The following is a 12,755-nucleotide window of genomic DNA, read 5'->3' as shown; positions in this document are numbered from 1 at the left end:
GCCTTTAAGAAGAGAGATCTGACAGGAGCCCCTCCCTGCTGAGGTCTGGTGAGGACCCAGAGGTCAAAATGGAGGCTGATTAACAGGCATCCCAAGCAGTGACTCAAACCATGGGCAATTTCAGAGGAAGCTCGTTATGGTGACTCCACAATTAAAACCTCAGCCCACGTGGCCGGTCTGTCTTGCAGGAGGCTGGACCAAGCACTATATAAAAGTCCTTATCAGGCTAGCCTCCTCCATCCACATCCTTTGTTGAGGCTTGTTGATGATCAGGTAAGTGGGGACATCTGTGTCCTCTCTCTCCCTTTCTGCTCTGTCTCGGGGAGGCTACTATTCTCTTCCTCTACTGGACTGTATTTTCTACTGATTTTTGAAGTTGTTTGCCATTTCTTGGGCTTCTCAAACCATTCTGTGTATTCTATCTAGTCTCCTGCATCTAATTTTCAAAAAGATTAGTCAAATAGGAGAGAAGGAAAAGGCCCATGGAAGGATTGGGTTTAGGAGTTTTGGCCTATAGATATTGACAAAAACTCTGAGAATATCCCCACCTAGGAGACGGGTGTCAGAGAAAGCTGAAGTAGGGATAGAAAAGAGAAAGGAATAAAAATCAGCAGAGAAATGAGTTCTTAGTGTTAATAATCATTCGCTCCCCGTTCCCCTCTAACAATCCTTCATCCCCCCAATTCCCAGCCTGTTACTGTTAATGCAAATAATTTCAAAGCTTGTGTTTGTTTCAGTCCTGCAAATCACCCTAGGATGTCCTTTAATAAGCAGCAGTGCAATCAGCCATGCGTGCCTCCTGCATGTCTTCAAAAGACCCAAGGGCATTGCCAGGCAAAGGCTGAGGAGGTGTGCCTCCCCCCATGCCAGCACCCTTGCCAAAAGAAGTGCCCAGTGCAAGCTCAAGAGGTGTGTCTTCCTCAGTGCCAGGAGTTATACCAAGAAAACTTCTTACAGCAAGGCCAAGACCCATGCCTACCTCTATGTCAAGACCAAAGCCCACCTCAGTGTTTGGAGCCATGCCAGGAGATATCTCAGACAAAACATGTGGAGGTTTGCCCACAGAAAGTCCAGGAGAAGTGCTTACCCCCTGGCAAGGGAAAGTAGATGCTCATAATGCCATTTGGGGGTCAAGAAGATGACCCCAGCCCAACTTCAACCCCTGTCATGGTGACCTTCTCCTATGGGTACGTCTATGCGCACCCTGCTCTTGCTTCCTGGCTTCTTCAGTATTCCAGGGCTTGGTCTGTGTCGCTGAAGACAGTTCTCTCTGTATTTCCTCAACCTCTGTGAATAAATGTTGTTGTCAACAATCTATTAGAATGTCTCTGCTGTAGGAGTGATGTGGTTATCAGGGGCAACCACAGAAGCCTAGTTCAGCTCCTTTGGGGCAAAAATTCACCCAACCCTGGGCGTGTAACAGCCAAGGATGCCTCCATCCTTCTTTCAGAGTGTCAACCTCTCACCTGAGCCTCAAAACAAACTGAATTTTGGTGGACTTTGTGTGGATCACCACCACCATGCGTGTGGAGAAGAAGTTGATGATGTTGCAAAAATCAAAAACTGGGTAATTTTGTCTCTGCATCCCCAAAAAAGAACAGAAAATGATTAGATGTTGGAATGTTGGTTGTGCTTTAGAAAAGGAAACTAAATGAAATGTAAATGATTTATTCCAAACAGCCAATAAGGAAAGACGAGATGAAATGTTTGGGGTCCTGGTGGTTGATCTTTGTGCTTCATTGCTGACCTGCTTTAGGCCCTTTGTTTCCACCATGTATACTCTTTAGAGATGTGATTTGTGACTGTGTGGGGCAGGCTGGTCTGTTCTCCAGCTTCTTTGCTTTCTTCTCCCTGGTGAAGGTAAAATGCAGAATAAAGCTGATCCTAAAACTGATGCCTGACTTGATGTGTGCTCATTCCTCTCCACCAACCAACCACCTGCTGTGCTTGTGATGACTATTTTTTCCTTTCTTGAGACTCTGGAATAGGAATAAAAAAGAGCCCTCCAGGGCTTCCCTGGTGGCACAGTGGTTGAGAATCCACCTGCCAATGCAGGGGACACGGGTTCGAGCCCTGGTCCCGGAAGATCCAACATGCCACAGAGTAACTAAGCCCGTGCGCCACAACTACTAAGCCTGCGCTCCAGAGCCCGTGAGCCACAACTCCTGAAGCCCGGGCGCCTAGAGCCCGTGCTCTGCAACAAGAGAAGCCACCACAATGAGAAGCCCGCACACCGGAACAAAGAGTAGCCCCCGCTCACCGCAACTAGAGAAAGCCCACGCACAGCAACAAAGACCCAACGCAGCCAAAAATTAATTAATTAATTTTTTTTTTAAATACCTTTAAGAAACAGCCCTCTAAGGTACATAGAAGAGCCATGCTGAAAGGAGCCTCCTTAAGGGGCACCTGGACCATCGCACCCCCATCCACAATATATCATAGGCTCACCTATGCCCACATTTTACACCTGAGAAAATCCACCTGGGGCTGGGGCCTCAAAACTTCAGGTCCAGGATTCTTTCCACTACAGCATCTTTCCTCTCTGATCCTTGTTTCCCAGACAAAAGGGCTAAAATGGGTAGGAGGGGAGTTACATGGAAGAGCCATGATACCCACAAGCATAGCATCCCTGTCAGAAGGAAGACCTAGGTGTGCCTCTGAGATGAACACAAACTCTGCCCTACCATCCGGTCAGATTTCAGAAAAGTCAGGCAGCATGGGTCACCTCCCTGCACCCTGTCACTGCCCAGTTGTGGAGGATACACAAGGCTGTGGGCTCTGAGGTTGCATGAAAGGGCCGAGTAGACTCCAGACTTACAGGAGAGAACCAATGGTGGTTTCTCAGCTGTGCCCTGAGGTCTGACCTGGGCCCTGAGGCTTGAGTCAAGGGCCAGCCTCCTGAGGGGTAAAGAAGTTCCTCCTTCATTCCCCGGGTCCCCCTTTCTCCTCAGCCTGTATGGCTGTGCCCCCATGGATGGCCAGGACAGCCCCTCCCTGAAGGGGAGCCCAAGGTCTCAGCTGTTTGGCTGAACTGAGGTCTTTCCAGCACTGGGACCGCCCCAGTGTCTCAATCTTAGAGATTTTCTAAGGCAAGAAAGAGCTGGAGGATGATTTGGGGGAGATTTCAAGTGGCAACATGGAGCCCTCAGGCACTCACTGAGTCTGCAGATGGCAAGTGCCAGGCCCTGAGGTCTACGCACATTCTCTAAGGGAAGACTGACAGTAGCCTCAGGGGGTGTATATTGCCCTTTTGTTAAGGAACTGGTATGGCATCACAAAGCTAGTAAGTAGTGAAGTCAAGATTCTAACCGGAGTTTCTCTTGACTCCACAACAGACTCTTATTTGCATGAGGAAGGTGCCCATGGCACACAGATGAAGTTTCTAGAAGCTGTCTTCTTCTCATTCATTCATTCATGCACCTAAGAAGCGCTCACTGATCACCTACCAAGTGCCAGGTGCTGAAGATCCAAGCAGGCAGCATCCCTGTGCAGAGCTAGAGAGCTGTCTTTCCACAGGCTGGGGTCCTAGTGACACAGACCTGGGCCATGGGGACAGCCAAGACCAAGGCCACGGCAGCTAGACTCCCTCAGTTGTTTGCATCTGAGCTGAAGCCTTTCAGAAGCGGGTGGGGGGGGTGGTGCTGGCGGGTATTACCAGGGAGAGTCCCAGATGCTAGGAGTCTTTGTTGACAATTGTTAAAGAAAACCACAAACAGATGTCATAGTTTTCATATATCCCTCCACCAAACACCCACAGCCACATAACCAAAACTAAAACTGTCCTGATTCCCCCAAAATGTTGGCTTCTGACCATAAGCAAACTTAAGCTTTCCTCATGTCAGCATGATTTCATAGCTTCCCAGCCAATCAGCTACAAAAGAGTAATTTTGTGTAACACCGTTAGCCAAAAAGGGATGCAGGCTTCTAGTGGCCAATCACGTTAGAGATCAATGTACTTCTTCACTTTAGAAACAGAGCTATAGGGACTTCCCTGGTGGCCCAGTGGTTAAGACTTTGCTCCCCCGTGCAGTGGGTGTGGGTTTGATCCCTGGTCAGGGAACTAAAATCCCACATGCTTCAGGGCCAAACAACCAAAACATAAAACAGAAGCAATATTGTAACAAATTCAATAAAGACTTTAAAAATGGTCCACATCAAAAAAAAGAAAGAAAGAAAAGAAACCAAGCTACGACCCTCTTTTTCTCAGCTTCTTGCCACTTTCTGCTAGAAGTCTTCCAGTTCTGCAAACTGTCCTTTTGTTCGTACCATAAACTATTAAATTTTCTCTAACTTGATTTTACTTCAACTTTTGACCCAGTTAACTCAATATGTGACAAGCGTGGGACCCATGGGCTCTGTGTGCCAGGAGAAGAAGATGCAAACTGACAGGAGCATAAAGGAGGGTGGTGGGATTCATCCACTCCTTCGGTAGCTGTTTGTGGAGAACCGCTCTGCACAGGCCCCGTGCCAGGCTCCAGAGGCCCCAGGGGAGGGGGATGCGTGATGGAACCATGGCCTGAGGACTTTCACTGTAGCAACTGTTGAAATCTCTTTAGTCTAGAGAAGAAATTGGCCAAAGGAGCAGGATAGCTGTGCTCAAGAATTTTAAGGGCTTTTGTGAGGGAGGAAATGGATTTCTGTGAGTTTGCAAAGAATGGAGTTGGAAGAGAAATAGGCAGAAATTACAAATTTGGGTTCAGTTTAAGAAAATTCATATGATGAGCTCTGTTTGCTGGTGACAGGAGCTGCTTTTGGACTTGTCATGCTTCTACGAACTGGAGGTGTACAACTAGCGGGTGAGGATACCAGTGTGACAGCTAAGCTTCCCTCCGCTTGTCTAGCACTGAGACTCACCTCATGCATCTAATTCTCTTGGGCAGAGTTGGAACTGGGGGCAGAGGAGCCTAGTGGGACAGGGAGATTCAGAAGACCTGACCCTGAGGTCAGGAGACAGAGGAAATTACTCTGACCTCTAATATACTCCCCAGAGGCCCTTTGGGGGCCCAAACTCCTGGCGACCCACAGAGAGTGGACCACGGCTTGAGGCTAAAGGAAAGGAGGAGGACAGGTAAGTGATGGGAAGTGGCTCCCCCAAATTTAGGACTTTTCTAAATATGTGTTTTGGTCCAAACACTTCAGCCCTGAGTGGCACCTTGCAGTAATTCCTCACTAACTTCCAAATCCAATCTTCTCAGCCAGGGTTTAGCACACCTCTTTCCCCTTTATTCCTTACTACCTTGCCTTCTGGACCTCCTTTCTCTCCTGAGCCAGTGTGGTCCATCTGTTTCACGCGCATGTGCACTTGACAACCATCGTAACCTCCTTACCGCCTGCACCTGCCCCTCTCCAACCCAGGATTCTCCTCCTGCTTGTGTCTGCCAACCCATGTGTTTCAAACTCACCTCCTCCAGGAAACCTTCCATGATGTCAGGCCCACTTCCTAAATGTAGAGGGAGACCCCTGCAGCACTTCAGCCTGGGCGCCATGCACCCACACTGGTCCCTAGGGGTCTGTGTTCCCTTACAGCTGCCTTGTGTGTGAGTGGCCTGTGTCTCCTGTCAGCACGAGAGCCCCAGATGGTGGCCGGTGGGCCTGGCTGTGCTCTTTGGCTGTCTTCACAGGACCAACCACATTAAGTCTTAGACACTCTCGGAGTCAGCCAACCAGCATGTCCTCTGAGGCAGAGATGAAGGAGGCTTCTTTTATTGTTAGGGTGACCAAAATCATCCTGGCTGGCCTGGAACTGAGGGGGTTCCCAGGATGCAGGACTTTGGTGTTAACATTGGGATAGTCCCCCAAGAACCAAGACGATATGATCACCCTAACCAGGTACCTGCATGTATAAGACACGATGCTTGATGGTACGGGAATACAGAGGGAGAGCAGATGAGACTCTCCACACTGGAGAAACTTGCAGCTCAAGGTTGGAATAGGAAGACCTCTCCGGAAAACCGCAAGCCCAGAAGGCTTAGTGCCTGCGGCCTGGCCCCCTTCCCTAGCCCCATTCTGTGTGTGTGTGTGTGTGTGTGTGTGTGTGTGTGTGTGTGTGTGTGTTGGCTGAAGAACATTAGATCAACTGGCAGGTGCCCAGATCAGCCCTGTATAAGCACGAACTGGCAGGTCCTGGCTCAGAGAGGTAGTATAGTGGGGGATATCCCCACGTCTTCCCTCTCCATCCCCACTACCATCATTAGCCCCAGGACATCTCAGCCAATGGGCGCCGGGTCTGAACTCACCCACTCCTGCTCTCCCTTCTCTCCCACAGACACTGGCCTCACACCTGGAAATGGCTAGAAGAAGAGGCAGGTGGGCTGGCAGAGCCATCTAACCAGAAGGTCCCCATCTCTCCTCCTCTCCAGCAGTCTCAACCACTGGCCAGCCTTTAAAAGCCCTGGGGACCCCTTTTCTCTTCCCAACAGCACCACCTACTGGCCATGGAAGCACTGGGCCTGAGTCAGAGATGGCCGCGCACACTGGGGCCCAGCCAAAGCCAGGTGCTTGCGAAGGCAAGAGCACAGAGATGTAGCATCTAACAGAGTGGGAGGAAGGCTAAATGTGCAAGACAGAGTTAAATAACGTATGGGGTGGGGGCAACGTGCATGGGGGTTCAGGACGTAAGCTCAGGAATCAGACTGCCGGGATTCAAATCTGGACCCCACCATTTCTTTCCTTTAAAGAAAATCTGAGAGCCTTGTATGGGCCAGCACTGTTCCAAGCACTGGAGATACAGTGGTGAATTAGATACATAAAGATCTGCCTCCCAGAGCTTAGATGAATGCAGGAAGACAGACGAAAAGCAACTAAGCAAATGCATAAATAAGAAAATATAGAGAATAAAACAAGGTGAGGAGACAGTGTCTGGTGAGGAAGTCTGTTTAGTCGGGTAGTCTGGAAAAGCCTATCTTAGCACGTGAGGTCTGAATGGAAAAGTGAATGATCTGAAGGAGCTGGCCATGTGGAGGCTGGGAGCAGAGGCAGCTCTCTGTGTGCTAACACAGAGAGAGATGCATCTGCAAGGGAGATGGGCAGGTCAGCAGCCTCTGGAGTCTCCTGGACACTGCCCTTGAAGGCGGACACTGACCAACTTTTACTCTATCCAAATGAATGTGAGCAGAAGGGCAAGGTCTCTTGTCACGTGAGCCATGAGTGAGAAATGGGGGAGTTTCATACAAAGATGGCAAGACTTAGAGGGCACACGACAGCTGTCTTCAGACCTTTCAAATGTGATCCCAGAGGAAAGAGCATGGGTCCGTGAGTTCAGGGTACAGAAAGGCAGATTTCTGTTCATATCAGGAATTAAATGGCCCAGCAATGAAAAGGATTTCACATGCAGTAGTGAGTTCACCGTCACTGAAAGTATGCGAGAAGAGGCCAATGACTACCCAAGAAGGTTATAGGAAGTTTGGACTAGATATTTTATTAGTCTTTTAAGTCTCACTTAGTCTTGCACTTAAATTCCTAACAGGTTGCTCTGAATGTAGTGAAAACAGCCTTTGCCAGCCAGTCACTGAAAAGACATCTGCCCCAGGACCCCAGGACCAGGAACACACCACATCAGGGCAGAAAACTGAGTGCTGGATGCAGAACAAGTTTCTCACACCCAGGGCCAACCCTGCAGAAAGAAGAAGGGGAAGTCTTCATGTCCCCTCTCCATTTGCGCCCACTCCCTTTCCCCTGGTCTCAGCACCAGAAGACAGGGACTTCCTCCCACACAGCAGTCTGAGAAAAAAGCAGTCCAGGCTATTAGAGAAAATATCGCACTCTTCCCAAGTCTTGAAACTCTTTACGGTGCACTACCTTTTAATGCAAAATATTTGCGCATGACCAATGAGCACATGAAAAAGACATATTCACCTCATTATTCATCAGAGAAGTACAAATTGAAACCTCAACAGCACATGCACTGGAAGAGCTAAAATTAAAAAGACAGAATGTGCAGTGTTGGAGAGGTTGCGGGAGTGCAAATTGGTGCAGCCACTTTGGAAAACTCTTTGGCAGCAATTACTGCAGCTGAATATCAGGAGAGCCAATGACGGAGGAACTCCTCTCCTAGACATATACCCGGCACATGGTCACTAAAAGTCAGATATTAGAATTTTCATTATAGTATTACTCATAATAGCCAGATATCAGAAACTATGCAAATGCCCATCAATGAATAAACTAATTGTGGTACAGTCACATAATGTGATATCATACAGTGATGCGTACGAATGATGTACAGCTACACACATCAACATAGATGATTCTCACAAGTAAAAATTAAGTGAGGGAGAAAGGAAACACACACACACACAAAGTATTAGGGTGAACCACATGAAATTGCCTTTATGAAGATCAAAAATTGTTGAATATTGACAATTTCATATGGCTCAACATAAAGCATGCTGTATGGTTCCATTTATATCATTTACATAAGGTGCAAAAACTGGCAAAGCAAATCTGTGTTGTAGAGATCAGGATAGCTGTTACAGGAGTTGGGGGCGGATGGTAATAAATGGAAGGGAGCAGAAGGGAGACCATGGTAATATCACTGGTAATATTCTGTTTCTTGATCTGGCAGCTGCTTACCTTGGTGTGTTCAGTTTGTGAAAATTCATTGAGCGGTACACTCATGATATTTACACTTTTCTAGATGTATACTTTAATGAAAAGTTTAAAGTTTTATTTGAGCTCGTCATATAATACATATATGTTATTTATAAGCAATCAATACGCACCATCATCCTAACATCATATAAGTTAGAAAACAAACGTAAAATGTAGATGATTTTAAAGGATGAGATAAATATAGGGAAAAGTTCAAATATTTTTTCATGGTCCCAGTGGATGATTTTACACAGCCATGGTGGACAAGCACTTCGCCTGGAAATTTTTTTATAATGGAGCCCTGGGTTACTTAGTAGCTGCATGACCTTGGGCAAATCTCCCAGCCTCAGTTTCTATATCTGTAAAATTGAAATGACAATCACTCACCCACACTTCTCCTCGATGGCTATCCTCAGGATCAAATGAGATATTTGTGAAAGCACTTTGTAACTGGTAAAATACGAGGGATTATTAAGATTATTACTGTAATACTGTGATTTATAATAAAAAATATAATTTTGGTCTTCATCCTCATTTCTGGCACAGAGCTCTTAAAACCCTTGGAATTTCCTAAGAAAACCATAGAGCTGTCTTTTGTTATATTAATGAGGTGACTTTGGGGCCCTACCTAAGGATGGGGGCCGGTTATCAACCAAGTGATTGGAGGGTTGAAACTTTCAGTTCACCCCCTGACCTCTGAGGAGGGGAGAGGGCCTAAAGCTTGAACCAATCACCAATGACCGATGTTTTAATCAATCATGCCTATATAATGACATCTCCATAAAAACCCAAAAGGACTGGGTTCAGAGAACTTCCAGGTTTGGTAAACACATGGAGATTAGGGGAGAGTGGCACTCCCCATGAGGACATGGAAGCTCTGGGCCCTTTCCCCATACCTTGCCCTATGCATCTCTGCATCTGTCCATCGGGCTGTTCCTGAGTTACATCCTTTCATAATAAACTGGTAATCTAGTGAGTAAAATGTTTCTTTGAATTCTGCAGCTGCTTTTGCAAATTAATGGAACCCAAGGAGGGAGTCGTACAGGGAAACTGATTTCTCTAGCCAGTCCCTCAGAAGCACAGGTAACAATCTGGACTAGCGACTGGCATTTGCACTTGGGGGTGGGGGTGGGCAAAGGGGAAGGTGCAATCTTGTACAACTGAGCTCTTAACCTGTGGAATCTGATGTCATCTCCAGGTAGATAGTGTCAGAATTAAGTTGAGTTATTAGGACACCCAGCTGGTGTCTGGAAATTGCTTGTTAGTGTGGGAGAACCCCGCACACACACATTGGAATTGGGTCACGGAATCAACCTTTAAGTACAATTAGCATAGAGTCGCTATTAGCATAGAGTTCCATGCTAATGAAGGGGGCCAATCCTACAACAAATAGCTTTGAATTTTGTTAGAAGTAGCTCAAGATTTCAGGGAGAGCATTCCCCATCACTAGAATTGCAAAACTACCTGCCAGGAATGTTGGAGTCATTCCTGTACCAGGTAGAGAGTAGAGTAATAATAATAATAATAATAATAATAATGGCAAATACTCTGTGGCAGATATTTTCTAAGCATTTCATGTATATTAACCATTATAATCCTTATAACAACCAAAAGAAGTAGGCCATCTTTTTTTTAATTTATTTTCTTGAAGTATAGTTTACATGGTTGTACAGTGTTGTGTTAATTTCTGCTGTACAGCAAAGTGATTCAGTTACACACGTGTATACATTCTTTTCCTTTTATTCTCTTCCATTATGGTTTATCACAAGATATTGAATATAGTTCCCTGTGCTATACAGTAGGACCTTGTAGTTCATCCATTCTATATATAATAGCAGTAGGCCATCTTATTATCATTATTTTATAGACAAGAAACTGAGGTTCAAAGAAGTGAAGTAAGTTAGGGTCTCACAGATAATAACTAAGAAAGTTGAGTTTTAAATCCAGGCTGGCTGGCTCCAGACTCTGCATTATACTTAAAATAGATGTTCTCCATAATACCTTCCAAAGTTAATGGTAACATTCATAATCTCTTCCCATTCAGTAAAACTCAATATGATATCAAATAAACTTCCTTCATTAATCTGTTATTCAACGAGTATTTTTGAACACCAATTATGTGTCAGGCATCATACTGGGTATTGGGTCTGCAAGACACTGATGAGCCCCAGACCGGTTATCTTGGCTCAGGGACATCGTGGCCAGGATGAATATGTACACGCATGTGTGTATGCTTGTTAATATGAATGACCACATATTCCACCAGACCTCAAGCTGTATAAATGATGTTAGGGTTTTATTCAAAGTGCAATGGGAAGACCCTAAAGGGTTTTAAGCAGAGAAGAAACATTTGATTTGATTCAGGGCTTTAAAAGATGACTCCATCTGGCCAGGACCTTCAAGATGGTGGAGGAGTAAGACCTGGAGACCACCTTTTTCCCCACAAATACATCAAAAATACATCTACATGTGGAAAAACTCCTACTGAACACCTACTGAATGCTGGCAGAAGACCTCACAATTCCCAAAAGGCAAGAAACTCCCCACGTACCTGGGTAGGGCAAAAGAAAAAAAAAACACAGATAAAAGAATAGGGACAGGACCTTCACCTCTGGGAGGGAGCTGTGAAGGAGGAAAAGTTTCCACACACTAGGAAGCCCCTTCACTGGCGGAGACCAGGGGTGGCCAGGCGGGGAAGCTTCAGAGCCACAGAGGAGAGCGCAGCAACAGGGGTGCAGAGGGCAAAGCGGAGAGATTCCCACACAGAGGATTGGTGTCGACCAGCACTCACCAGCCTGAGAGGCTTGCCTGCTCACCCACCAGGGCGGGTGGGGCTGGGAGCTGAGGCTCCGGCCTCGGAGGTCAGATTCCAGGGAGAGGACTGGGGGTGGCTGCGTGAACACAGCCTGAAGAGAGCTAGTGTGCCAAAGCTAGCCAGGAGGGAGTCCAGGAAAAAGTCTGGAACTGCCTATGAAGCAAGAGACTATTGTTTTGGGGTGCACGAGGAGAGGGGATTCAGAGCATTGCCTAAACGAGCTTCAGAGATGGGTGTGAGCTGCAACTGTCAGTGCGGACACCAGAGACGGGCATGGAACACTAAGGCTGCTGCTGCAGCCACCAAGAATCCTGTGTGCAAGCACAGGTCACTATCCACACATCCTCTCCTGGGAACCAATGCAACCCGCCACTGCCAGGGTCCCGTGATCCAGGGACAACTTCCTTGGGAGAACAAACGGTGTGCCCCCAGGCTGTTGCAACGTCTCACTGGCTTCTGCCTCTGCAGGCTCACCCCACATTCCGTACCCCTCCCTCTCTCCAGCCTGAGTGAGCCACAGCCCCCTAATCAGCAACTCCTTTAACCTTCTCCTATCTGGGCGAAGAACAGATGCAAGAGGGTGACCTACATGCAGAGGTGGGACCAAATCCAAAGCTGAACCCCAAGAGCTGTGCAAACAAAGAAGAGAAGGGAAATTTCTCCACGCAGCCTCAGGAGCAGTGGATTAAATCTCCACAATCAACTTGTTGTACCCTGCATCTGTGGAATACCTGAAGAGAAAACGAATCATCCCAAAATTGAGGTGGTGGACTTTGGGAGCAACTTTAGACTTGGGGTTTGCTGTATGTGATTGACTAGTATCTTATTTATATGGTTATCTTACTTTAGTTTTTAGCACTTGTTATAATGGTGCATTTGTTTATTGGTTTGGTTGCTCTTTTTTTTTCTTACTTTTTTTATTTTTTATTTTAATAATATATTTTTTAATTTTTTATTTTAATAACTTTATTTTTCTTTCTTTCTTTCTTTCTTTTTCTGCCTTTTCTTCTGAGCCGTGTGGCTGACAGGGTCTTGGTGCTCCAGCCAGGTGTCAGGCCTGAGCCTCTGAGGTGGGAGAGCCGAGTTCAGGACACTGGAGCAGCAGAGACCTCCTGGTCCCACGTAATATCAATTGGTGAGAGCTCTCCCAGAGATCTTCATCTCAACGCTAAGACCCAGCTCCACTCAACAACCAGCAAGCTCCAGTGATGGACACGCCATGCCAAACAACTAGCAAGACAGGAACACAACCCCACCCATTAGGAGAGAGGCTGCCTAAACTCATACTAAGTTCACAGACAGCCCAAAACACACCACCAGATGCAGTCCTGCCCACCAGAAAGACAAGATC

The 12,755-nt window shown here is 46.7% G+C and overlaps 1 protein-coding gene across 1 annotated transcript; it reads left to right on the top strand.

Annotated features, from left to right (window-relative positions):
- Window positions 1-239: 239 nt before the first annotated feature.
- PRR9 (proline rich 9) lies at window positions 240-1,107 on the top strand. Its single transcript, XM_061185982.1, has 2 exons — window positions 240-277; window positions 738-1,107. The coding sequence occupies exon 2, from the start codon at window positions 757-759 to the stop codon at window positions 1,105-1,107; it is 351 nt and encodes a 116-aa protein (XP_061041965.1). The 5' UTR covers window positions 240-277; window positions 738-756.
- The last annotated feature ends 11,648 nt before the right edge of the window (window positions 1,108-12,755 follow it).

The sequence above is a fragment of the Eubalaena glacialis genome, chromosome 3, assembly GCF_028564815.1.
Source record: "Eubalaena glacialis isolate mEubGla1 chromosome 3, mEubGla1.1.hap2.+ XY, whole genome shotgun sequence".
NCBI classification, from domain to species: Eukaryota; Metazoa; Chordata; class Mammalia; order Artiodactyla; family Balaenidae; genus Eubalaena; species Eubalaena glacialis.
The sequence above is the reverse complement of the archived record's forward strand: the minus strand, read 5'-3'. Positions and strand labels throughout refer to the sequence as shown.

Excerpts from the sequence above, each read along its gene's own strand:
- PRR9 (XM_061185982.1), top strand. The coding sequence starts at position 757 with ATGTCCTTTAATAAGCAGCAGTGCAATCAGCCATGCGTGCCTCCTGCA.